Source organism: Periophthalmus magnuspinnatus, chromosome 6, assembly GCF_009829125.3.
Source record: "Periophthalmus magnuspinnatus isolate fPerMag1 chromosome 6, fPerMag1.2.pri, whole genome shotgun sequence".
NCBI classification, from domain to species: Eukaryota; Metazoa; Chordata; class Actinopteri; order Gobiiformes; family Gobiidae; genus Periophthalmus; species Periophthalmus magnuspinnatus.
This window is the reverse complement of record NC_047131.1, coordinates 21,647,924-21,675,161: the sequence shown is the minus strand read 5'-3', so window position 1 is coordinate 21,675,161 and position 27,238 is coordinate 21,647,924. Positions and strand designations below refer to the sequence as shown.

General features: G+C 39.0%; 1 protein-coding gene across 12 annotated transcripts in view; it reads right to left on the bottom strand.

The window, feature by feature from the left end:
• Positions 1–251: 251 nt before the first annotated feature.
• Positions 252–27,238, bottom strand: part of LOC117372778 (neuronal cell adhesion molecule-like) — a 64,206-nt gene continuing 37,219 nt past the window's right edge. Inside the window, exons 3-32 of one of the 12 annotated variants that reach the window (XM_033968627.2) lie at positions 20,758–20,914; positions 19,686–19,791; positions 19,024–19,217; positions 18,149–18,271; positions 17,670–17,840; positions 16,806–16,862; positions 15,694–15,805; positions 15,416–15,600; positions 14,619–14,753; positions 14,287–14,430; positions 14,070–14,181; positions 13,825–13,991; positions 13,537–13,684; positions 13,336–13,460; positions 13,071–13,100; positions 12,047–12,148; positions 11,557–11,754; positions 11,403–11,473; positions 10,935–11,160; positions 10,730–10,845; positions 10,179–10,383; positions 9,731–9,853; positions 9,178–9,351; positions 8,689–8,724; positions 8,197–8,256; positions 6,386–6,508; positions 5,113–5,271; positions 4,263–4,394; positions 3,497–3,575; positions 252–1,578 (exon numbers count right to left, since the gene is read on the bottom strand). In XM_033968627.2, coding sequence (XP_033824518.1) covers positions 1,332–1,578; positions 3,497–3,575; positions 4,263–4,394; positions 5,113–5,271; positions 6,386–6,508; positions 8,197–8,256; positions 8,689–8,724; positions 9,178–9,351; positions 9,731–9,853; positions 10,179–10,383; positions 10,730–10,845; positions 10,935–11,160; positions 11,403–11,473; positions 11,557–11,754; positions 12,047–12,148; positions 13,071–13,100; positions 13,336–13,460; positions 13,537–13,684; positions 13,825–13,991; positions 14,070–14,181; positions 14,287–14,430; positions 14,619–14,753; positions 15,416–15,600; positions 15,694–15,805; positions 16,806–16,862; positions 17,670–17,840; positions 18,149–18,271; positions 19,024–19,217; positions 19,686–19,791; positions 20,758–20,839 — 3,942 coding nt within the window. In that variant the 5' untranslated portion in view covers positions 20,840–20,914 and the 3' untranslated portion in view covers positions 252–1,331. The remainder of the gene's footprint in view (positions 1,579–3,496; positions 3,576–4,262; positions 4,395–5,112; positions 5,272–6,385; positions 6,509–8,196; positions 8,257–8,688; positions 8,725–9,177; positions 9,352–9,730; positions 9,854–10,178; positions 10,384–10,729; positions 10,846–10,934; positions 11,161–11,402; positions 11,474–11,556; positions 11,755–12,046; positions 12,149–13,070; positions 13,101–13,335; positions 13,461–13,536; positions 13,685–13,824; positions 13,992–14,069; positions 14,182–14,286; positions 14,431–14,618; positions 14,754–15,415; positions 15,601–15,693; positions 15,806–16,805; positions 16,863–17,669; positions 17,841–18,148; positions 18,272–19,023; positions 19,218–19,685; positions 19,792–20,757; positions 20,915–27,238) is intronic. The other 11 variants (XM_033968629.2, XM_055222353.1, XM_055222354.1 and 8 more) reach the window with 11 other exon arrangements.

Sequence of the window (27,238 nt, the reverse complement as noted above, 5' to 3'; positions counted from 1 at the left end):
AAAAAAAAAAAAAAGTACCAGGAGCAGACAAACATACAGTACATTCACTGCAATAGTACAATCGCAGACCATATTTTAAGTGAAGATTCAAAATGCACCACACAGCTGAACTCTTAGGTCTAAGTCAAGTTCTGAAGGCAGCGAGATGGAGAGAGATGAGGAGTATATGAATAATTCCTCTTACAATTGGCTGGAGGGCAGGGACCAATATAACTATGGGAGATTTACTGTAATTTTTTTTTTTTGAAGAAGAAGAAGTATCCAAACTTAAAGATCCACAGATGTTGAACCTTATCATTATTTATTCAGAATCTGCTCCACCAATTTGACATATTAATATTATGGCTTAAAGTCATATCAATCACGTCTTCGGAGTTTAAAAAAACTTTGCCGCCTTCAAAACCATGGTGGAAAAATGATTCCACTTCTGTTTATGTAAATTCACAGAAGACGTTGAACTTTGTGTCATTTTTTGTTTCATGAGGATAGGCCCAATTATTACATAGACAATAAACATAAGAAGAAAAAAAAACTATAAACCTATCAGCAAATTCCACCATAGAATTCAGACCTGTTCTCCAGCTCAATTTTAAACTTTGGGGATGTGAGTATATTGTCACATGAGCTCAATACACAGTCCCAACCACTGTTCCCCATTGAATGTCCAGAAAAAGGCACTACCTGCAGAGGGCGAATCGAGACCTGCAGTCCCACCTCAGTGTTACCGAACCCGCCTTCCTTCGAGCCTGACGGGTCAAAAGCAAGGTCAAAACAATGAGAATCGCGCTCAAATCTAGCACAGTGAAGAAAGATGGAGGTGTGAAGAAGTGATCCCTTGTGGGGTGCGGTGAGTTCTGCTCCGCTTGGTCACGCAGTTCATATATTTATATATATGCATTTAAATATATTTACACTGTACATGATCAGCGTCGTCATGTACTTATACTAACAAACATTATTAAATATACAGGCCTGTACAAGTGTGAAATACATGGGGATATACATGTTACACTCTGATTACTACTCAAACATAGTATAATGATTTTTTTTCTGTAATCAAAACAAATATAGTTCAGACAAGCACTGCATAGTCCATAGATTGTGAAAGTAGGTGAAAGTTTAGATTCATTATTTGATATTGAATTCAGGTGGCATCAAATAATCCATGCATCATTAGACCTACTTTTTTTTTCCAAATCATTTTACCTAAATTATGCAAAAACTTAAGTGTGGCACTGATGGCGTGCATGCAAAAACAGACAGCTGTGGGACAGTGAGCCTGATCAGTCAGTGCAGAGTCCACTAGAAACATGTTTGTAGAGCATAGTCTACTACACAAAAGAGTTCAATGAGTTCATGGCCTTAACAGGGGAGGGTGCCTCTGAACTCTCGGGGCCCTCAGGATTGTCCCTGCTGCCGCTCTTTCCACTATACTGTCCGATAAAGGAGCCGTCCTCGTTGAACTGCCCGTCTCCTCCTTCCCCGTAGTCTACTAAACTGTCATCACTGTCTTCTCTCTTAACTGTCCCGTTAGAAGGTGAGCGGCTCCCCTTTAGCGGTTTATGGTCCTCATTGTCACTGGAGGAGAAAACCACATGCAGGCGTTACAGGTGAGATGGTGTGACAGATGCAAATACATAACATTAGTGAGCACTTTTGTAGATGGAGCATTAGACAGGTTTACCACAGCCTACCAATACAACAGTAGGACGTGGAAACTTTTTTAGTAAAGATTCAAGATTAAATTCATAATGCCCCATGTTGAAAAGTGTTGAATGATTTGTTGGTTTCAATCAAGCAAAAGGGGAATAAATCTCAAGCAACAGACCCTTTTCAAATTCCCCCTGAAACCAAGTATGAAGTGATACAGCGCCTATATGTCCAAACGGTAATGAAGAACTGAAAATCCAAGGCAATGGTGTGAAGTTAACTTGAAAAGCAACATAGCCACCAAAGCAAGCATGGTTGTAATTACACACTGGCAAAATGCACAAGAGATCTGCAAATACTCCTTTGAATTAATGCTGAACAAACATGAGTTGAACACCAATGATAAAGGACCACAAAGCCTTCAGAATGTAAATGTGTGCATAGACAGTAAGACCCAAAATAATTCATATCTTAGACAAAGGGTAGTGCCAAAAAGCAATGAGAAAGTGACCAATTTTGATACTGTATAAGTACCCGAAATGTAATACCGGTAATTAAAATAGTACTACTAAAAGGTTTTCAAGTTAGTCGTGGCCAAGATACAAATATTATGGGCTTATCTGAAAATGTATAAATCACTATAAAAGCATGTACACAATGAAGGCAGTGGGACCACATGTTTTCTCCACAGTGACTGGGCGCGACTTCACTCCTCCTCCAAACCCTTACCTTTCCTGAGAACGCCTGGCTCCCACACTCACTCTGAGGAGTGCACTCTGTATACAGTGAAGTGGATTATCAACTTCATTTAGGGACAATACACTTAAAGCTACAGTAGAATAGTATGTCCCTACTGTATGATTCTGAGTTTTGTGTAGTGGCATACAGTATTGGAACTTCACAAAGGCACTATATTATTTGTACAGTTGGCCTTGTGATAAAGTGTCTGCTTTCTGTAAAGATTTAAATGGAGATGCATTGGGCCACTATATAAACACCTTATTATGGCTGCAATGGATGAAAAACATATCCTGCACTCAGTAATGATTGCTTTCTTAAAACATGCTGAAAGGTTCTTTATAGAGACACAAGCATCCAGCAGCAGTTTCCATTAAACACATTATTGCCTAAAGCAAAGTTCAAACCATGCATATCACACTATATATTTCGATATGTATCCATCATTAAAATATTAATAAAACAGATTTATGTAGATAATACAAAATTAATACAAATATAAAAGCAATAACATCTTATAAATTGACTTATAAAACAATATTCAAAAATGCTAGTTCTACACAGGTAAAGTGCTTACTCATTTGTGTGCGAAGCAGCAGCCTACAAGGAGGATGCTATCAGCAAGCATAGGTGGGCCTCACATAGTTAGCAGGAATGGTTCATTAAACTGTTATGATCACAAGGCAGTTAAATTGTTACTAGATGCGAATGGAGAGCTTTCTTACAGCTGGAATGCAGAAAATAGGTATAAGCATGTTGCAAATGGGATAGCTTATATACTGTCCTGAACATTGTTAAAGGCAAAACCCATACATCCATCAAAATTGGAAAAATCCTGCTTCTCAAATGACACCACAATGTAATTACGAGCAACCCGTTTCTTACAAAACTTGTGCCATCCAGGACGATCCAGAACAGAATCTTGTGCTTTTAACGCGGCTAAAAGTTCAGATGTGGTTTATATTTCCATAACGAGGGTCTTGGGTCAGTAGATGTTGTTGTTTAAGTTGTTGTTGTTTAAGTTTGAAAACAAGACGGCCGACATGTCCCAGCAGTTCAAAGGTCATTGGGCTCTGGGGGCTCCAGAGGCAACAGCTGTTTGTCTCACCTGTATTCACCAAAAGTACAGTCCTCTTCTTTCATGGGCTGGAACTCTGGGTCTGTGTGTGCATCCTCCTTTTCTTTCACTGATGACAGAATGTGGCAGGGAAACAAATTATAATATATATAATTATATATATACACACACGCGCACACACACACACATACTACATACTACAATATTAACAAGACAGCAAAGAGATTGTTTAACTGGTTTAAAATACTGACAAACCCCAATTGATTTTCTACATGGACTACAATACATGGCTTGGTTAGAAAACATTGTTTAATTTTCCTTAAAGCTACACTTGTCTCTAAGGAGATGTGATTGTTTTGCCAGGAAATATCGAAAGAAAAAAAATTATATCCATAGAGGCAAGCAGATCAAATTACAGGTCAGTGGCGAGATGACCCCACTTACACCGAGAAAGCATAAATTTTCAAGTTTGTTTTTTTGTTTGTTTGTTTTTACACATTAAAATACCTTTAAAAGGAATACATGTATGCTGTGGAAAATTACAGGCAAAGCCATAACATCTAATATCACAGGCAACTGGCAGATCCTTCTTCAGAAAAGTTACAGAATTCCCTTGCAACGTTGTGAGCAAGCTAGTTCTATTCTCATGTCTACAAACTATGTGGTATCTGACTTATAGCAGAGTAGACCAATCAATAACATAGCACAGAGACCCTTGGCTAATGTGTATATCAGAAACTGGGAGCATACAAAACAATAACAAAACTCAAACGTGTGGGTGTGTGCAGCTGCTCACCCGGGTATTTGCCTCCTTTATTCCTCTGGATGAAGCAGATAATGAGCAGGATCAGAATGAGGAGGGCGATGGCACACATGAGACCGATGAACCAGCCCTGAGTGGCAATATCCACCTGTCGACTCACCACCGCTGGAGACGGGAAAAATTATTTGAGAACAGGCAGTCAATTACAACAAAAACACAGAAAAGAATATGTTTTTCAGTTTTAGTACAATTTCACTGTTACATGAGTGGATCAACTTTGCACAGTTAGAAAAGAAAGTGGTTGGAGTTAAATTTCAGAAAGAACAGTTAAAACATGAAGAAAGTACAAGACAAAATGTAAAAAATTTTCCTCCAAAAAGAAACACTTAAAAGGACTGCACAAAATATCTCGAGTTTGAAGAAATCAGCAGGAAATCAATTATTAAACGAAACTGCATCGTGACAAAAGTCTCATTCACTCTTGATTTGAACTACTAATTGTGGCTGGAATTGCCCAAATTATTTCATTTGTGAATTTTGAATACCAAATTTTGATGAGAAAATGGACAAATGCCCTCTAAAATTGTGCTGCCCTTAAACACACACTCACACAAAGCCAAGGAATATACTGTAATGTGTGTTAGCATGGTAGTTATGCAGAAATCATGTTATTAGATAGAAGTACTATGTTGTTTATATTCTTGAGAGTACTAATTGAAAGTGACGCCTACTTCTACCCATGCTTTCACTACAGTGCATGCCTCTCTTACAACAAAACAACAACAACAACAACAACAACAACAACAACAACACTGTTACACCCAACTCATCAACATGGTCTACAGCCAACACATTATGTGGTTTGTTCTGGGCCGGGCCTCACCTGGCACGGAGACCAAGAGCTCCTGGGAGTGCTGAGGGGGCAGGTCTGGCACGCTGCTGGCCACCAAACGCACCCAGTAGGAGACCCCAGCTTTTAAGCCCCTCACCACAAAGTTCTGAGAGCCATTCACCAGCTCTCTGCGCCACTCCTCACCTTGGGCTGCAGAGGAGCATGGTCATAGAGAGAGGTGCAGTCAGGGACTATTTTAGGTTTACGAGTCAGGGATCATCATATCGTTCACATTGTTTTCAAGTGAATATGACAGGTTAAACTACTTTCACTAACACATAACAACATAATACTGGTAATACTAATACTTTATTTGGTGAAGTTTTTGTTTTGTTTTTTTCTTACTGGTTGGACACTTGCAGTGGCAACAGATGAAATATGAACAGGTAATTTCATAAATGTAACCTAGCAACCATAATGTTAACAAGGGCCAAAAGTTGTAACTAAACTAATGCAAATTTATTTTAGCACTTTATGTTCTTAAATAACAGCTGAAGTTGACAGAAAAATGTCTTCCTTTCTTTTTGGATGAAATTTTTGGTGTTAACAGCATAGAGGTATTCACTATTAGAACTCAGTGCTATTTTTCTGTATTTTGACTTAATTAGAAAAACATGAAAACCTGTCACACACACTTTACATTTGGTAGCCTACAGGGATATCAAAATCAAATATTTAGGTAGAGCTGAACATAAAATAGCTAAATATTACAGTGGTTTTAATGTAATTTATTGACATGTGAGTGAATATCTAATAATAGGTGGTGTCTAATCTATGTGAGGTAAAAGGAGATAAAGGGGACTCACTAATGAGACTGTTATATTAGCATGAGCTCTAATTCATAACAGCCTTTGATTTCCTAAATTAATTAATTAAACAGTAGGTGTGAGAGAGCCATACTACCACAACACAATGTTTCATCTCCTCTGCAGGTGGATAAAAACAAGACAGAGCTCTTCAGTCAAAATTAATTGGCATAATGGGAATGTTTGTGCTACTCTGCGCAATGCTTATCTACAGTTTGACTTTGAGAGAGACTTCCCTGGGAAATTTGGATGCATCTCTCATCAACAGCAGAACTCTAATTAGCAATGCAATCACAGCCTCTCTGGTTTATCACATCTGGGTCCATGTTGGCAAGAACCAGCAAGTAACCACCATGACTGCCAATATTTCTATTCACCTGCATGGGACAATTATGGAGTAACATAGGGGTCTTTTGTCACCTATGTGCAGCAGTTCAGAAGAAGTACAGGGTGCTTACTGTCTTTCATTTTGTATTCTACATATAGGTCTTTCTCCGGGCCCGAGTACTCCCAACTGATCAGGACCCCATCATCCACAACCGTCGAGCTAACATTCCCAAAATCCTCGCTCACAGGGGGCGCTATGCACAAGGAAAAAAAAAAAAAAAACAGCCAGAATGATTGCTCTGCTGGTCAAACGAGAATATGGTATGATTGGTTGATTTTATGAATACATTACATGCAAGACAATGATCAGACATAACATTATTTTCACTTTCGAATACATTGGAATGCACTAATAATGCAACAATAATGATGTATGATTTGTACATCGCATTTCAAATGATTATGCAAATTGTGTTTAAGTGTCATAAAGGTACATTTTTTTGTTTTCCAGTGAAACTCATGGACGGTATTGTGTCTCAGGGCTCTCTGGATCGGTGAAATCAATCTCAGACACCTGTGACAATTAGTTTGCCAGTTAAGTCCAATTAAAGGAAAAACTACTTTAGAAGGATGTTGCACATTTTTAAGCAGACCACCATTTTCAAGCAATATGGGGAAGAAAACGGGTCTCTCTAGTGTCGAAAAGCATGAAATAGTTGAATACCTTGGACAAGGTATGAAATCCTTAGATATTTCACAAACACTTAAGCATGATCATCGTACTATTAAGAGATTTGTAGCCGATTCAGAGCACACACACGGTGTGGCCCTCATCCTCCCCTGACCTCAACCCTATTGAGAACCTTTGGAGCATCCTCAAGTGAAAGATCAATGAGGGCGGGAGGCACTTCACATCCAAACAACAGCTCTAGGAGCCTATTCTGACATCCTGCAAAGAAATTCAAGCAGAAACTCTCCACAAACTCACAAGTTCAATGGATGCAAGAATTGTAAAGCTCCTATCAAATAAGGTCCTATGTTAAAATGTAACTTGACATGTTAGGATGTTTTCATTTAAATAGCTTTTGATTTCAGTAATATGCAAATGCTTCTAATTGAAAAATAAACAAATGACCATTTTCAGTTCTTTACAACAATAACATGGTTTGAAACTCTGCTGTGCATAATAATTTGTAACCGTACATTTTAAGTTTTTATTTCTGAAAAAAATATTGTTATCATTGGGAGGTTTGTTCAGTAACATTCAGATTGTACTCTAAAGGTTGACTTGAAAATTATGATGACTGTCATTAAAATTGACAATTTGCATAATTTGTAAGGCAGTGTATTGTGCCTTTCAAGACAACCAAAGCACTTTATATTGCATTATTCAGGTACTCCATACTTGGTGGTGGTAAGCTATTATTTTTTGGTCCAGCTACCCTGTTAGACCAACAGAAGCACGGCTTCTCTAAACACCAACACTCCTGCACACACCACATTCATACTAGGCAACCTGTGTCTTGCCTAAGGACACAACAACAGTTTCCACCAGAGCCACTGCTGTTCTACTTAGGCACCTGGTATTCCAAGCAGTCTCCCATCCAAGCAGTAACCGGGTATGGCCTGGCTTAGCTTCCAAGGTTTGACTAGATTGGAGTTTGACAAGCAGGTATGGCCACAAGAACATTTCATCACTATTCCTTAATACCACCACTAGACCCTGGCCTATTGCAGTCCATGAATGAACACTCCACATGTTGCCATTACAATTTTGCACATGTCAATTTCCCCAGCTTGCATCTGAACAACTTTTAGGACAAAATATTCACTTGCAAGATCCAATTTAAACTGCATTAAATACTACTTCACCTGTCAGTGATCTTAATGTTATGCCTGATCAGTATGTCTAGATAACTACCAAACCCAGCATAATCAGTACCCTGGTGGGTTGGTTGGCGTGGATACGGTTGTGCATTGGGATGAGAGGTTTGGGTGTTCCCTGTAAACAACATGAAAATGGGTGAAGACCGCGGCACACACAAGACGCACAAAGTCAATTTACACAGTGCAACACAGTTCATTGGCATGCCATGCAGATCCTCTCTGAGCCGCAGATCAGCAGCCACCATGACAAAAATATAAATATATATTAACAAATGCAAAACGGATCACAACCACCAAAGGCAAAAGAAACGCAGCTGAGCACTTTGAGAAGTCATCCAGTTTTATCAGCAAACATTAAAGAGGCACATGTCACACAGCATCTTTATCTATGGGGCTTTGAACTTTGCAAGGCTCTGAGCTCAGCAGAAGGCTACTCAATATGTCAGAGGCGACAGGGAAATTGTTTCAAAATGAATAATGTACACACAGAGTTATGGACCGTTTATGGAGTGCTGACAAACATGCAGCGTTGTAAAAAGACTGGTACCTGTCCCCAAATGTAAGTCAAGCTGAGATAGTAAAGCTTGTGAAAGGAGATTGATAGAAAAATAAAGAGAGAGGGCATATTTTAGACAGAATCAATACAGGACAGCAAACACTTTAGTGGATCAGTGCAAAAGGATCACACTCATGGTATAAATGTTTACACTTAGGAATAAAATTATCAACAATGTGGAAAGGTTTACAGCAGTACAGACTATATATAAGGAGAGGTGCATCTATAAAATATATACTTTTTTAAATGCAAGCAATCTATTAGAAGTACTGGGAGACCACAGACACTTGTCAATGCACTAGTTTTGCTATGACAAAGAAAGTTCCCAGTCTGTGGGTTTTCACCACAAAAACCTTTTGCACAGTACTGACAATAAGGAATCAATTAGCTGTGACATATAGCATAAACGTTGCTTTGTAGATTTAATTAAAGATTCAAATATAAAATATTCACAAAATCTTTTGACTTTTGACATCTTACCTTCATCCATGATGGTGACTGCTTCCTGAGAGATGGCAGGGCCTGCTCCCACCATTGTTTTTGCATTCAAATAAAACTTGTAGCGCGTGCTGTACTTGAGGTTGAGCAAAGTGACGGAGGTCTCATTGGCAGGTAAGGCCAGCTCCTCCAGCGGGCCCAGCTGGGTGTTATTGACTATGGTGATAGTAGGATGGGTGAAATGGAGGAAGACAGGTATGAACGGGATGGGGGCAAGTGGGGGGTGGAGTTGGGGGGTTATAAGGTCAGATAAATAAAAGGTTTGAAGATGTTGAATAGAGTTTAGATGTTTTTGCATGGAAAAGTTAAAGTAAATGATACAGGTGTGGATGAGAATGGAAAAAGTGACAACGTTGGTTTGTTAAAGTGTGTTCAAAATTAGAATATGCTTGATAAATGCTATTAAATGACTGGATTAATTTGAACTTTATTAGAACTAAATGGTATACTAGACACTAATAAGGAGAGTGTATGTGTGATTTCATGTCCTATATAACGTAACTGCAATAAAAATTGTTCTGCTCAAAAGCCTTACCAGGTTGATACTTGAGAGTGTAGCCTGTGATGTGCCCATTGCGGCCGTGAGGAGGACTCCACTCAAGGGTCAGAGAGTCTACGTTAGAATCGGTGACGACAAGAGAAGAAGGTGCATCAGGAACTAGAAAAAAAGAAAAACAAACACCCAGCAACTGTTAATTGATTACTATACATTATTTGTTTAAAAAGACATGAGAAAAATGACATTTATTTACTTTTTAAATGTATGCATGTTTAATGTGCAGAAATAATTGAGCAGAGATGCACAAACTACAGTTTCTTTTTAAATTAAGTACCAAAACAATGAAAATATTTTTTGAGCACCATTGTAACTATCTGCCCATACCAGTTAAGTCATTTCCAGCTATTTGTACCAGACTTACGTACCTTAACAAACTTGTGCAAACCTACAAACATACCCAAAACAATAAGTGTGATGCTAGTACCTCCTTCAGGGGTCTCAAACTGCTTGACGACGCTGGGTGGACCCTCTCCTTTCCCATTGAATGCGCGGATGTGGAGGGCATACAGGCTGAAGGGGTGCAGACCGGGCAGTTTACCGTGAGTGTGGTTCCCACTGAACGTCAGGACCTGCTTCTCTGTGTGGTGGTGGCTGTGTTTGTGGAGACTCTGCTCTCTCCAGTAGTACACCTGTTACAGATATTCATGGATTTTAGCTTCCTGTTATAAGTGACAGCTTACAGCCTTTTCACAAGTTAAAAGATACATTTTGTTTTAAATTGTTAATTGCTCTAACAACAGTCCTAATTTTTCTTCATTCTGAAACTCATGGATAGTCTGTTGTTGGGTCCTGAGGCCTTAACGTTAAGAGTAAAGCTGAGTAATGGGTAATATACTTGTTACTTTAAATTATATGCTCTCACATCATACTTAACACAAACTTTAACTACTCAAAATACTATAAAACCTTAGCATTAGTATAACAAATTTCAAGTTGCACTATGTAACTTTCCATTATGTTAAAATGACACCTCACCCTGTAGCCCTTGAGATGTCCACGCAGTAGTCTTGAAGGCACCACGTCCCAGTGCACTGCAGCCTGACTGCTGCTGACCACCTGGACGTGAACATTGTCTGGAGCAGCTAATGGCACTGAGAGAAAAAACAGAAGAAGTTATGCAAACCAAAACATGCCTGCCGGGCTATTGTTCGCAAAGGTCTCAGGAGTCAGTACTACTCACAGTCTTCTCCTGAGTATCCGTGGGCGATGGCGGGCTCGGGTCCTGCGCCGTGGTCATTCAGGGCCTGGACTTTCAGCTCGTACGGAACAAATGTAGGCGTCCCAGAGACCACAAACTTGGAGGTGTTCCGCACAGTTACTGCCATCCAGTCACTGTCCACTCCCTTCTGCCTCCACATGACCTTGTAGTGCAGCCCGGGACCGTTCGCCTGGGTGGGTGTGAGTGGCTGCACAGGGTAAAAGCTAAAGCTCATTCAACGTCTCAGCATTTCATAGTCACAAATAATTTTGTTTAAAGACTGGATGTAGTGAATTGTCTTCCGCTAGCATCCAGCAATGGTGATTTTGCATACGTTTAGAGCAGTGGTTCTCTTTCCCTTTACTTTTTACTCCAAATGCCACTTAAAACAATATCTGGCTTTTCCAAGTACCACCAGATCTAAACCTAGATAGAGCGTTTTATCTTTACCTTCCATGATATCACCAGATTGTCATGTTCAGTGCCTTGTCCTTGTATGTCAGTTGGATTTTCATCTGGAGCTGAAGAAAGGTAAAATACAACACATTTTAGCATCAATCTGACACCTGTGTATAAATGAAAAGAATATATAGTCCTAGTGTACCTGCAGGCTCGGTCTTGTACATGCGTGAAGGGAGGCTGGGCCGGCTCAGTCCCACTCCATTCAGGGCCAGGACTCTGAAGGCATAGTGCGCATGCGGAGAGAGTTTCAGGTGAGCTGTGGTCTTCATCCCAGAGACCTCGGTCAGATTGTGCCAGGAGCCTTTGTGGTGCAGGGAGTCCTCATACTGGATAATGAACTCTGAATACAATGTGGTGATATTAATATTAATCTCTAGAAGCAGATTCAGTTCACTACAGGCTTACAGTGCAGTAGAGTGCACTAAACAGACAACATTACAAAAATATGTTTTGCACAAAAAACTCTGAAACATCTCCCCTCAGGCGGTGCTTAGAGGCTTTATAACAAAACTGCATGACATGAAACGAAAATAAGGCAGCAGTTGAAAATAAGGTCATATAGTATACAGTATTCAAAAGACTCAGCATCATCTGGATTGACAGCAGTATACTGTGTTTAGTTTAGTACGTACTCTCAATAGGACTGTTGTGTTCATCCCCAGGTGTCCATGTGAGATGGACACTCCTTTTTTTTGGCTCAGTTAGCTCGAGGTCAGTTGGAGGGTCAGGGTGCTCTGAAAGAAACAGTACAGCACAATGAGATGACATTTACACTAGGAATAGTTACACAACTAAAGGGGACATGCAAGGAAATGACAATGAAAATGACTAAAAATATTTAATCACTTAATTCTTAACTTGACCTTCAAAGTATGCATAGATTTAAGGGACCAGAAGTGGGAGAAATACTGTATTATCTTGAAAGTTGGACCTTTCCTGAATAATTTTAGAACGGTCTATATAAGACCTATTATAAGACCACATGGTATTGTTAAATAGAGAAACACAATTTTGATACTAAGACAAAGGCTCAGTGTTCAATACAGTTTGGAATTTCAGTATTGTCACAACACCATCAGTAAAAACTAGTGTTCCACAGATATCACAGATTATTAACTACTTCTACTGTAATTGTCATAAATATCCAACATAAGACTAGATAGACAGATTTATTTCTATTCAAATAATCCTTTTTGAAAATAGACTGAAACATACAATATTAATTATAAACAAATACAGGTTGTTGTAAAAAAAAAAATTCACTTGCTCTCACATTCATGCAGGGATTGTATTATGTGTGTACAATTAAGGATGCTCCTGTTGAGCATGTTCCATAATCACTCAGCATGATGGAGACTCACTGGAGAGGATGAACTGAAGCTTACATACTGAAACTGATAATGGTGATACAGTGGAAGACATGCTTTGAATGAAAATAGTGCAAAACAACAAATGTTAAGTAGAGAAAAGAATTTATAATTTATCTTTGCAATCACTTATACATCACAAACTGATGAAATGCATTCAGACAAATTGGGCATCAAAAATATAAACACTTGTTTGATTGTCATAAAAAAGCATCCTTGGATACAGCATGCGGCACATACTTCAATACATCACAACAGCCAAAATGTGCTCAAGTTTACACAGGTTTACCATAGACAACAGGTGGAGTGGGCGTGGCCTCTGTCAGATAGATGGGCAAGTACAAAAGTTATAGTCAGTTAGTCCTAAATGCTTTGGATATTTTGTGATTTCATCAGTTATAAAGTACTCATGCTGATTACAGAATTACTATACACTTTTCTGTCCCCTTACAAACTGTGTTCAATAAATTCAGAGATCAATGAGTAAGACCAAAGAGAGAGAGATAGTTTAACCATCTGAGTGTTTTATGAGAAAAGAAAACTCGATGACATACCGACAACCGTGAGCTCTGTCCTGGCCAAGTCATGGTCCAGACTGGTGTTCATGATGCAGGTGTAGACTCCAGCGTCTTCGTAGTTTACATCATTGATGGTCAAGCTGTCTGAATCCACAACAAATCTGAAAGAAAAGCAAAGCTAAACTTTAGCACAATTTTTCTTTGCAAATAATGTAAATTGAAAGAGACGTGTCTGACCTGTCGTCATCAGGCAGCTCGTCATCGTCTTTGAGCCACGTCATAGTTGGGATAAGGGTTGGGTCATGTTTCACTTTACACTCAAACACAGCCACTCTGCCCCTCTGCACCACTCTGTATTCAGGCTGTTTGAGGATTCGTGTGGGTTCTGGAGAGAAAAAACAACTCAAGGTATTATTATTACAAAGTACTCTAAATATATATATAAATATATATAAATAAATTAAAATGTATGACTATAAAAACATTGTGTGCAACTGAATTACAATTTTACTTTATACTGATTACCTTTAACCTCCAGGTAGACGTGATTCTCTGAGATCCCAAGCATGTTAGTAGCCACACAGGTGTATTTGCCGCTATGTCTTGTTTGAACTCCATGTATCTCCAAAGTGCCATTATCGTGTACATTATAAGGGTCTGAATTGAGGGTGCTGGCCCGAGTGTCTTTAAACCTGAAGCAAACAACACTTTTGAATAATCCTGACTTTACCAACATCATTTATTAAACATACTGCAGTAAATTAACTCACCATGTAATTTCAGGGATGGGCGATCCAAAGGAACTGCATTCTAACAGGGCCTGATGGTTTTTGATGACTTGGTAGACTTTGTGGGCTGGCGTCAGCACTCTGGGCGGCTCCGCTGTAGTGGACCGACATCAATTATTTCAATGTTATTACTATTGTTCAATCAATGTAAATGGGAAAGTATGCTTTAATGCAAATAGAGCTAGCTAAAAATACTTACAGAGCACATTGACGAAGGCGTTGGACAGGAGGTAGCCATATTCATTTGAAACATTGCACTGATACACAGCCTTTGAGCCAGTCTGGACATTGGTGAAAATTATAGTGTCATCGTCCACCTTTCTGCTCAAGTCATTCGGTGAATCTGTTAAAGCAATATTACCATTAATCAATTATATTCAAGTAATCATTTCCATTAGTGATTACACCCTAAAACCCATTACATCTCAGCAAAAATCTACAATTTTACAATATTCACTTTAGCCTATAGACAGTTGTGATCTGAAACCCAGTGATTTAACAGCAATAGTCTATACACAGCACTGCACTCACTCTCTATGGGGATGCCGTTCATAGCCCAGCTGATGGAGGGTTTGGGCGTGCCACTGGCCCGGCAGGTCAGAGCCCCGTTCTCCCCCGGGGCCAGGATGAGGTTCTTGGGAGCTCCACTGATCCAGTATGGAGCAGCTGAGAACAAGACGGAGCAGACAGGTGAAGCATTAGTAACTCTACAGACTGCCCTTTTGACATCTGTGCATGAATGAACTATGAGGAAATGAAAAATTAAAAGACCAGAGGACTTTTCTGCGCTAATAATGCAGCAATGCAATGATTAAGTCGGGATTTGTATTTATTTTTAATTTATATTACCAAGTAGACGTGGGTGATATGTAAAATTCCCATCACAATTTTCTTGGACCTAGTTCACAGTTTCCATTTCACAATTCATGTACTTGCATCTTTACATTGTTTTTAGGCAGTCATCTGCTCATCCTAAGAGCTCACACTTCTCTGTGATTGATTAGACACCTACCTGTCACTCAGTCTTACTCTTGAAAAAGTAACAGATTGTGAGAGAGATAAGGTCACGATTTGGACACATATTTTACAGCCATGGTGTTTCAGAAAAGGCCAGATATAGGCACAGGTAAAACAAAAAAAACAAAAAAAACAACCTATGAACGATACCATTTTGACCAATGAAGAAGAATAATCATAGTACCAACATTCATCAACCAAATAATGATGTGTTTTGGTCTTCACCATTGTAAGACATGACATTTGAGTTTATTTTGTACACTTTCACACTAACAGTATATAGCATAAATACGGCTATCCTTGAGCCTCACCTTTGACTGTTACATGGATGGTATGGTGCACTGAGCCGAGCTGGTTCTTGGCCATACAGCGGTACTCCCCAGCATCTGCTTCAGACACATTGACGATACGCAGCGTTTTCTGATAGTGCAGGAAAGACGTGCGCTCTGCTGGCAACTCTCCACTCACTTTGGTCCACGAGATTTCAGGGGTTGGCCTGCGTTCACAATGACAGTAATATAAAGTCATTCATGTGATTAGGGCAGTGGAGCAGGTGGCCTTTTCAGTCATGGTGCGTTCTTGTACTCACAGGCCTTCAGCAATGCACTCCATCTCCAGCACCTGGCCCCTCAGCACCATCTTAGAACTGGACTGCCCAGATGGGGTGAGGAAGGTTGGCCGTCGCTCATCCGCTGGCTCCTCTGCATTCACATACAAAGATTCACCATTATAGGCAATCAAAGCATCTCATTTTCACCCATCTCCTTTTTGTTTTATGAGGTGGAGAGATTTAATCAGGGCTACGGGGCTCAGGCAGAAAGCCATTTCATTTGAGACCACTATTGTCATATTTTACGGTAAGATGTAAATTTTTATAGTCCATGTGTGTTTTTATTCCTTTGGTATTAAGGATGTTTGCTGCCAAATCATTTCCCCCGAGGGTGACAATAAAGATCAATATTAACATAAGCTCGTAAAATTAGAGTAATAAAGATGTTATGCGTATTTTGTTTGTGGTGTTAAGAACCAAAAATTACTAAATTCACTTGGGCCATATGACTTTCTACTAGAGTTGCCAGATAAAGTCATTTGTCATCTCTACCTTAGCAAATACCACATTCTTATCATACCCCTTGGTAATTTCCAGTTCATGAAAAGTATAATAACTTTTTACATGCCTTGATAAAAAAGGCATTATAAAACAGAAATGCAGAACATAAAGTAAAGTATAAGATGAACGGATACAAGATGAAAAGAAGATGTGAAACCCCAAAGCATAAGGCAAAAATGAATTAAAGAAATGTACTGAAGTAGGATAATTATTTTATAATGGAGGTGCTTAACAAACACAATAGAATAAATACATGCTTTTCACCAAATTAGTTCCAGTGCTTAGTGGCTTAAAAATGAAGAAAATTAATTAAGAGGTAATCTTCCTTGATGGGTAGTTATTCTGTAGTCGTTTTTTTTTTTTTTAAACTGGACAGTGCTGGGATACAGTGGTTAGGATACAGTGGTTAGTAAGGAAAGGTTAACGGTCACAGTGTAGGGGTAACCACCAGAGGGAGCCCATCTCACCAGAATATGCCCCAATTCCACCATGGAAACATTGGATAGCTGGTTGAAAGAGGTTAGTGGGTAAGAGCTGCCATCTGGAGCTCAAGATTCATGGGGTTAACACTAAGGGGCGCCAAAACTCACCACTAAATAAATCAGTGTCATTGTAAAAAGCGGCCACTGTGTCATTGATTGCATCCACTGTAACATAACAGAAAAGCAAAACACACCACACATTTAAAACAGCAAACAAAACATAACTTAAAACACTTTTTTAAATGATGTTGTGAATTAAATTATAGATGAAAGAATGTCAGATGGATTTGAATGAGAGCCTTCTTTGTTGTTGGAGAGGACAGAACATTTTACAGAGCCATAAAACGAACGCCTTCCATAGTAGCTAACACACTAAACCCTGACAATATGTCTTTTCAGTGGAGCTGTGACCGCTGGCATCTCCGCGGATGGACGAGGAGATAGGAAATACTGTTCTCCTCCTACGCAGCCATACCAACACATGCCGCACTGTGCAAAAGTTTGACTGAGGTGAGAAACATGCTGATAAGCAAGAGTGTTGCTATGAATACTGAATTGTAGTTCCTATTCTTGTGATGGAGTTGAAAATTGTGGTGTTGTTATGAAGTAATACAGTAGTAGACATAGTAGTAACGGGCAAAATATAAATATATGTAAGTATTCATTTCCAGGCCATCAATTATATCAATATGTGCACATAAATTTGAACAAATGTTAAAGTGAACTGCTATTTTAACATTTGATCAAATTTATATACACATTATTTGTGATTATACACTCAGATTTTCAGTGAAAGTATTTACCACTGAATTTGAAGATCATCTTCTTTATCCAGGTCTGGACACAATTTAGTAAAATATTTTTTATATTTTTTAAATTATCTACTACAGTACTTTTGCACAGTGCTTTTCAATTAGAAACATGACACACAAAACAAGCTATGAATAATCTTCCTCATATCATAGGACTTACGGTTGAGGACTTTGACAGTGATGGGCTGTTTCTGCTGGATGGTCTGGGTGTGGGGGAAGCGGGCATAGCAGATGTAGTCGTTCCTGGAGTCGGCACGTAGCACGTTGGAGAAGTACAGGTCTCCGTTCAGAGACTGAGAAACCCTCTGGCTCTGGGGCAGCCGCTGGAAGTCTGCAACACACATGATGAGAATTGATAAGACCAACGGCTGGCTACAAACAAACTACCCAACTTGTCTGAGTAAATAATAAGAGCAAGACAGTACAAGTACTATTGCATTTTTTTTCCAGATAAAACAATTGTGTGAACTAATTTCTTAAAATTCACCAAAATTTCATCACCCTTATACACGTGATCCTTCTAAAGCTAAAATCCTCTAACCTAATTTTTTGGATTAGGAATGTGACCCCATTGTCTCAACATCTGAGAAATGGCTACCTGACCAGAATATCATTAACAAGAGATTTAAAAAGTCTTACTGTTGTCCATCCAGAAAATAATGGGTGGAGGTAAACCAGCTGGGGGTCGACATGGTAACACCAAAGGCACACCTTCTTGAACCACGATTGGCTTGATTTTCTCCTTTGACCACAAGGGTGATCCTGAGGAGATATGAAAATACATGTGATTTGTGTCCGAGTATCATAATTTGACATAATATATGGGTCACTCATGAATAGCCACAGAAAAGACAGAAACAATTAGGCAAAGTGAGACGAATGAGAAACTAACTGTGATTGGCCAAACAAGATCAAATATGGTCTTTTTAAGTCACAAACGTAAAAGATTACTATTGCCCCATACACTGCAAAAAATATCTACCTTTTCTTTCTTATGTATATACACAAGTTCAAATTACTTGACTTAAAAATTACCATTTCATAATTTCATTTTCTAACTTCAAAAGCAACCATTTTTGAAGCCTTGTGAGGAGACCGCTGTTATGATTTTGGGCTCCACAAAAATTAATTGAATTGCATTGAAATAGTTTCAGAATGTTTGACTATTCCACTGACTGTCATTTGATTTTTTTTTTTTTTTTTTTTTTTTTTTTTTGTTTCAATGAATGCAAGACTTAGTATACTGGCAGATTGTTTTTTATCTTTAAGAAGTTGAAGAATAATTTGAACAGTGTACAGTGACAGAACTTCACTTCAATTCTATTTTTTTTTGTAAAACCCAAAATCACAATAGCAGTTGCCTTTTAGGACTTAACAGGATCATTGATTTAACCAATAGAAAAATCTGAAAATCCAACAGTGAAACAGATAAACAGATGAAATGCATCCATTGGCCGATAAAAGTCATGGTCTTGCCATAGCAGCTTTGGTACAAAATTCATGGGTGTACTTACTCGATTGTCGTACTACTATGTTGTGAGATACAGCGGTCCCATGGTCGTTGCGTGCTGTACATTGGTAGGTGCCCTCGTAATGTTCTGCCTTCTCTTGACTGATGTCCACCACCAGTGTCCCAGAGCGTGGCCTCATGTTCACGTTTGGGAACTTGTCAATGTCAAAGTGGGTCCCGTCTCTCGTCCAGGAGAAGCTAAAGGAGATTTGATAAAACAATGCATTCATCAAAATTATACTGAAATGAATAGCGCAAACTCTTCACTGTGACACCTGTTAGTATGATAGATTTGCTGAAGTCTTACCAACATGTGTGAGACAGTGAAGAAAAATCAAAGGCTTTTCTATGTCATTATAGTAAGCAGCAGTGGTGTTTAAAACTTGATTTTCATATCAAGGAAAAGGCTTGATATTCTATGCCAATTTCAATACCACAGTTGACAGTTTAGACTCAATATCAATTTATTGACACATGAAATTGCTATAGACTTTAATATTGAAAGATGCCAGAACACTGCTCTGTGTGGGTAAGGCCATTTGGTGGAAAGTCATTTTACAATGTATTGGCAATGACAGGCTATATCCCGCTGCATATATAGGACTTCCAGTGCTGTTGTTCCCACGGTGACAGAACTATAAATAAAGTGCATGTATAGGCCTGTACCTGGGATGCGGTTTTCCTTTGGCCTCACAGTGGATTATAATGTTCTCTCGCGGGTCGATGATGTAATCCTTGGGGGACTGGTGAGTTATGGTCGGTGGCTGCGACACTGAGGGCGATCAAAAACAGGGAGAGATTCAATCACAAGCTTAATGCATAACTAAGGTCTTTCCGTATGGCGTATTGACCACACAAGGAGCGGTCATGGCTAATAGCATGCAAACTCAGGACTGTGCATCACTTTGGACAGCAGCAGCCACAGCAAAAAGCTCTCTAAACATGCGGCAGGAACATCGGACTTCACTGTAACGACCCACAGCCTAGAATGGATTCCTTTCTAAGCAGTGAAGATAACTAATGGACCTTGACAAAACAAATTATATCAGGACTCCATGCTGTTTATATTATTGCTGTATGGAAAACAGCCTCGCACAGCATGAATGAAGCACTCAAACAAAACCAAGCAAATAAACAAATTACACAGCATGCCGGGGCGACCACTGCAAAAATCACACACACTTAAAACTAAACACTTGAAAATACACACAGAGAGAGCTAAAACTATCTCTTAGCTTCACAGCAATTCTCCACTTACATCCTTGAAGAACTTTAGTGTTTGTCCCAAGAAAGAGCAACAACAAATAGTGACAGAAAATCAGACATTACTGTGAAAAATATGTAATACAGAAGTATTTTTAGAACCGCTACTTCTAATATATCATAGAAAAGCATGCAATTATTGTGAAACAGTTGCAAAGACAATATGTGAAACCTGATCAACAGCAAGTCACAGTACCTAAATAAAAGAACAAGATGTGCAAAAACTTGTCTATGTTTTAATTATTTTAAAGGCGCAACATGTAACTTTTTGGAGGAGGGTCCAAAACCCACTTGTCTCCATGGAGGTGCTGATTCTTTGTCTGCAATGTTCCACAGTAGGATATTCATCTGTGGTGTATTGTCTGTTTGCAATAACTTTGCCATAATTGAATCATGTTCTTACATTGACCAAATTTCCATCCTTAAAATTTCATGTTTACTAGTTGCTTTTGTATTGTGTGATTTGCATTCTTACGGTCAAGTGGTACTTCCAGTGCAGTGGTGAGCTGTCCCAGGATGAGCAGGAGCAGAACGGTGACCATCCTCCTCTCCATCATCAGTGTGTGTCACAACGGTCCCGCCCCCAAAAACAGCCAAGACCCGCCTCTCCTCAGTCACATGCACATTCACACCTGTAGATAAGGAAAGACAACACATTCATTTTAGGGTTGACATGTTAAGCACGCCACACACTACAGGACTAAATCATTTAAACATAAGACAAAAAGTGTTTACCACAGACATGAGGAGAACCATATGAGATTTTCAATATTACAATCCAAAGGCAAATCGGGCCCTGATCAGGCAAATTGTCCTGTAGTGCATGGCAGGTTTTACTCAAACCATCCATCATAAAAATAATGTAGTCTGTAGTGTATATGAGTTGGGCAGGCAGGCACAGAGCTGATCGATGTTAGTTGCCATGCACTGCAGTTTGCTAGAAGCCACCTTTTTGATCTAGAGGCCTCCAATGGGCCGCAATGTATCCCACATGGACTCGTTTTGCTCGGCTAATCAGTGCCATCACTGAGACACTATAGGGCCTCTCATCTAAATCAATGTGTTCATCAAAGCACAAGGGCATGGGACATTATCACTCTTAAATTCATCTGTTTGAGCGATAAGTTTAATAAAGTTGCAGCAATTTTGCATTTCTATAGTGGATATTGCTTTTTAGAGTGCCCAGTTCACTAGGGATGTTTCAAGTTCAAGTTAGATGACTATTTAGAGGCTCGAAGTGACTGATGGCAGGCTAATGGGCCATTGATTATTAGTTAATTAAGTAGGGATTTCCTTTTGGGACATTACATAATCTAATTAAACCTCCATCACAACAGATTTTTGAGTTTTCCCTGACTATCCCAAATGATCCAGCGCTGCACATATAGAATCTAAACACAAAAAACAAGATTAAAGAAAATCGAAAAGCCTAGCGCTAAACTAAACAACTTAACTATAAAAGAACCACAAATTTTGAGAATAGTATTTTCTCTAAGAAGATAAAAGACTCCATTTGGTATAGAATTGAACCATCAGGACCTAATCTAGAGACATAATGAATATAACCAATGCAAATGACCTGACAATGTGCTTCTGTATTCTTGTATTGTGCAGCGCTAGTGCCCATGGCTGTGGGTAGGGCTGGCCTGTAGATGGGACCTTTGGGAGCTAGGACCAGAGGCTACAGAGGAGGTACAGACAGGGCTGAGCTGGGATGTCCTGTGGGAGCACACTGATTTGTTACAGCAGCAGCCCTACAGTCATGATTCAATAGAGGCCCTGGAGCAGAGGAGGCAAGGGAGCAGACCAAGTTCCCAGTGCACCTCTCGGGGGAAAAAGGGCTGTATTCTAAGCCCGGAACAGCCAATCACTCTGTTGTACACTCCAGCCGCCAGAGCTGGCCTGGGATCTGACAGGGGAAGATCCATGGGGCAATTTGATCAAGCTCATTTGTAGGCTGCAGGCGAAGGCACAGGAACCATACGGAGTATCAAAGTGACAACAAGCGCTTAACAGCAACTTGATAAATGTTAGACGTTTACAATGCATGAATGAAGCCACTCACGTGACCTTGAATCAATATTACAAAGAAAATCATTTTACCATCAAGCTGAAAAAAGAAAACTTACTGAAAAGACTATTCAAGAGTTTAAAGCAACAAAATAACAGTTATGGAATTCAAATCAAAATGTTATCTTTTGACTCATGGAAATCTTTCAAATCAAGGAGGAATCGGTTGCCTAAACACCATGTAAAGCAACTAATACTTTATTTGGTGCAATAGCAGTAAAGGGAAACTCAAATGAAGTAAAACTGGTTGTGTTTTCTGAAAAAATAGTCCAAACCCTGCATTAAAGGTGAACTATGCTATACTACTTTTCTGATAGAGGGTCGACCACTTGCGCATCTCCATAGAGATGTCACTGCTTTGCCTTGAATTTTCCAGAATCGGGCCTTAAACTCCACAGAGACGTGCATTTGAAGCCTTTAGGCATAGTTACAGGTCAGATATGTAAGAAAGCATGTTATATTTATGTATTTTTAAGCAACAGAACACCTGTAAAATGAAGATAAGTTTAATGCTATACTGGGGAACATCCTACACAAAGCAAGATGATGGGCCTCCATTACAAAAAGTTGCATAGTGCATTTGCTCAATAAATCTACTATAAGACAAATATCATACAACCTCAGATTGTAACTAGATCTGAAGTTTTATGCCAGTCCAATTACAATAAAATTGCAAAATGTCCTAAGCATGATAAAGTTCAACCTGCCATAGCACAGTAAAGGCTAATGACAAAAGGAGAAATGGAAACAGCGAGTGAGAAAATGGTTTCATTATAAATTTTATGGTGACTCCCAGAGAAAAGCGGAGATTTGGATCTGGAGAAGAGCCACGACTTCATCCAGGATTCATTTCCCAGTGTAATGAGGTGTTGCAGCCCAGCTCTGGCTGGTCAGCCCATTTGTGTGTTGTTGTGTGTTATTGTGTGTGCGCATGTGTTAGCGTGTCTGTTTGCATGTGTGCTATAATTATCCTGCCAAGCAGCACTGATACAAGGCCAACCTCCTGCAGCCTGTGACATAAGGGCCTCAGTGTAGGCTCAAGTGGAGCTCTTAAGAGGAGGAAATACAACTTAAGATTCTGCCAAACAATCATTAAAATGTAGATTTTAGACTGAAATGATTTAACTTTGCATAACTGTCAAATTAATGTGAATTTCAAATGGAATGGAACGGCTCTGTGTAGAAATGATTCAATGAAACTGAAAAGTTTTTTTTTTTTTACATTGTTGTTTTTCATTTTAATAATTATCATTTTTGTCACAGTTTCACTGGTCCCCACTTCTCTGCCAAACCTTTTCAGTGACTTATTGTTACAGTCATTCACTAGCAATTAGACCTGGGTGATGTGACAAAAAATGTGTCATAATATTTTTCACCATATTGACTGAGTTTTGAATTTTAGATATTATTTTGTTTTATCAATAACAGTATAAAAATGGCTTTCAGTTTTGATTTCATTAACATAAAGATACTTTTAATCTGTCATTTAACACAAAAAATAGCCAGATCTCATTTGAATTTAAGTCTGAACTCCACGCCAAACCACAATCTTGGCTGTAGACCTCTCAATTCAAAAAACAAACATTTCATTGACAATTAGAAATGACTGAATCTTGATCTCCATTAAAATATGATTTATCTCCCAGCCCTACTACTCACAGTACAATACTTTTGCATTTGAGAAGCAAGACTAAAATCTCCTTCCATGTTTTCTATAGGCTACATTATTGTAGAGATGTAATCCAAACACATCCATCAGTATTGTAAAACCTTCTGTGGATGCTGTGCTGAGCGAACAGAAAGCACCAGAGTCAATACCGCTCACGACCGAAGACTGCTGAGGCCGAGATAAAGACAAGCTTGTGTTTGGAGTCAGCCGTGCCAAAATCTGTCAGACCAATGATACAATCTACAGGAGACAAGGGCACTCCTTAACAACTGACAGGTCGAGGAGAGACGACTCTGGCAAGCCTGTTCTTTCCGTAAATGACACCAATGGATCCTTCTGTATACACTAAGATATAGGAGAGCACGGCCCACTGTTCAAAACAATATTCATTTAAACGTTACTGTCCCTGAGAAGAACAGTACAGTTATCAACAATTCATTATAGGGATTAGATTAAACGCCATATATTTCATAATTTAGGTTACATAAAAAATCAAAGAGTATCTTTGAAGCTACACCAATGATCACTAGTAGCATTTGTTCAAAAGGGATCATTTGATACCATTTATCCAGGCACAAGTGAGGACAATTTTGTATATAGGTTTCAGCTTCCTGTTCTATGGCACCATTTTGAGGACAGTTTACCATTCAAATACTTTGTTTGGAATTGTCAACTGCTATGGTGACGGTTCTAAATTTTCATCATTCTGAAACCCCTGGATATCCACACAATAAATCTTTCCGTGCACCAAAATCCAATCTAGAGAAGTGTTGCCAACAATACCAGAGAAACACCTGGTATATCGCACTAATAGGCCAATCAGTTAAATTAATAAATGAGTATAAACAGGCAATTACTGTCTCTCACGACACAGGACCACCTTGAGTCAGGAGTTACCATTCACAGTTCATTTTATGTGTGAAGCAAACCCTCTCTCTTTGTGGAGGGATTGCATTGAGCTGTCCAGCCTTTCATTGAGTCGGCCTCTTCAATCCCTCCATTGTCATTTTCCGTGGTCAGCTACTTCAGGATCCCAAAACTAATTGGTTTTGTGCACATGTCACAGAAGTACACATGCAGCGAGTCACACATCCAGGCCAAAACATGTTCAAAAACAGGGGCTTAAAGAGAGAGTGAGGAAAGGGACAAGTGTGAGCACAGATGGAGCTGACCGGGGCATCAGGACTTTGCAGTGAGAATGAATAGCAGTGTATAGGGAAACAAGAAAGATATGGGAGGAATAAGTGTTACAGTTTAGCTGAAAGTACTCATTTCTACAGCCACTAGTACTGCTACAGTTACAACTTATACCTACTAAAGATGGCGTGTACTACTGCTACCTACTTACACTTCAACAAGGCCTGTGCCAAAGCTGCTACTACAGTTATGACTATTCCTGTATCTGTTGTTAGGGCTGGGTACCTTTAACTTTTTTTCAAATACATGATTTTTGTTAGAAATACTTAACTTTTATCTTTTTATATATAATAATTTCAGTGTTTATAAACAGCATTAACTAGTATTTCTTTGAAGAACAGCAATTGTTTTCATTTTCCTTTATGGTCACACTGCCCTGTGACTGCGTGCTCTCCAAGAACCAAACACTTTTATTGAGCACTGCACTGAAATAATATCTAGCCTCAACTGTAACTACTAATACTATTATACTAAAAAAGCTACAATGCGTCCAAGGGCAGTACTGCTTTTACTCATCTAGACCAAGCAAGATTTACATCAATTAAACTAATGAGCATGTTAGTATGCAGCACGTTTAGAATATGTGCTCTGAATTTCTCCCAAACATTGCCTCATCTCAAATTCACACATAACTATCAACTTACTGAAGAAATCCCTGCACTTGTACTGTACAGTTTTGATATCTCCCATTCCAAGTATCCTAATTAACTGAGTTATTGGGAGTCTTTGCGATCTGATGGTTGTGGGTTTCTGCATAGCCTTAAAAGAGCAGCAGGGATCCTCACACATAGGTCAAAATGAGGCTACAGAAAAAAAAAGCCTATCCAGCTGGAAAGTAGGAAGTGGATGTTATGAAAGTGTAATTTCTCTGAAAATGGTTAGAGATGATATGAAATAAAAGCACATATAATAGAATCTTTATAGTGTTAATGATACCGCTAACTGTGCCTCATGTGAATGTGTACTTTTGAGGTTTGAAACACATTTGAATCTAGTTATGGAAAATATTAAGCACAGTGTTGTTTTTATTGACTCCTAGAAATGTAAAATCCAACACATGCTTCTGAAAACCTTCTTTAAAGGCGCATTGTGTAAATTTTTTGGTGGACGACGTATCACTTGCTTGTGTCCATGGAAATGTCATTGCTTTGCCTGAAATAATCTATTGTATGATGCAATTTATTATTATTTTTTCTATCTCCATGGGAGGAAGCAGGTGGCACTAGAAGGCTAACTTATAGGTCAGATCTGTGAAGAGACGACCCCACTCACAGGGACAATAGATGTTTTCCAAGACGTTTCTGGGTAATAATACACCTGCAATTGAATAAATGTAAGGTAGATAAGTTTGATAACATACACTGAAACATCCCAGGCAAAGCGATAACATTTCCATAAGGACAAGAAGCTGTTGGACCATCCGCCACCTTTAAAACTAAAGTTATGCTGTTTGTAAAAAGATGTCTCCTCTTGAGATAGAGATGATGTGTAGCCTACTGTATGTTGTGAATCTGGTCTTTCACTGGCCCCCTTCAATGGCCTCCGAGGATCACAATAGAAAGTCTACAGCCGGCGTCAGCAGCAGGCATTTCCCATAATCTGCTCATTAGCTTTTATAATTGGACGTATGCAAATAATTGGGGTTGTTAACATATGAATAGTGGTGCTGTTGTTCAGGGAGACACCAGAGCCCAAAAAAACACGCCACTGTCTTTTATCTTCACTGTATAATGTCACACAATGACCTTAATGCAGTGTGCAGCAAATGTTTATATCCACACAAATTTGGAACATTTCAAAAGTTGTTTGCTATTTACATGCATTAGTGACCAAAATAATAACAATAATAAAATGCCTAAAAGTTAAGATTAGCTGGTCCTCAGGCAGTGCTAGAGATCTTACTAATCATATTTGTATTTAATGAAATCCAGCATGGTCTAAAATTCACAAGCATTTCCAAAAAAGAATATTACAAGATTGGTCTTTGAAACATGTCCCTTATTGCAAATTAACAACTAAC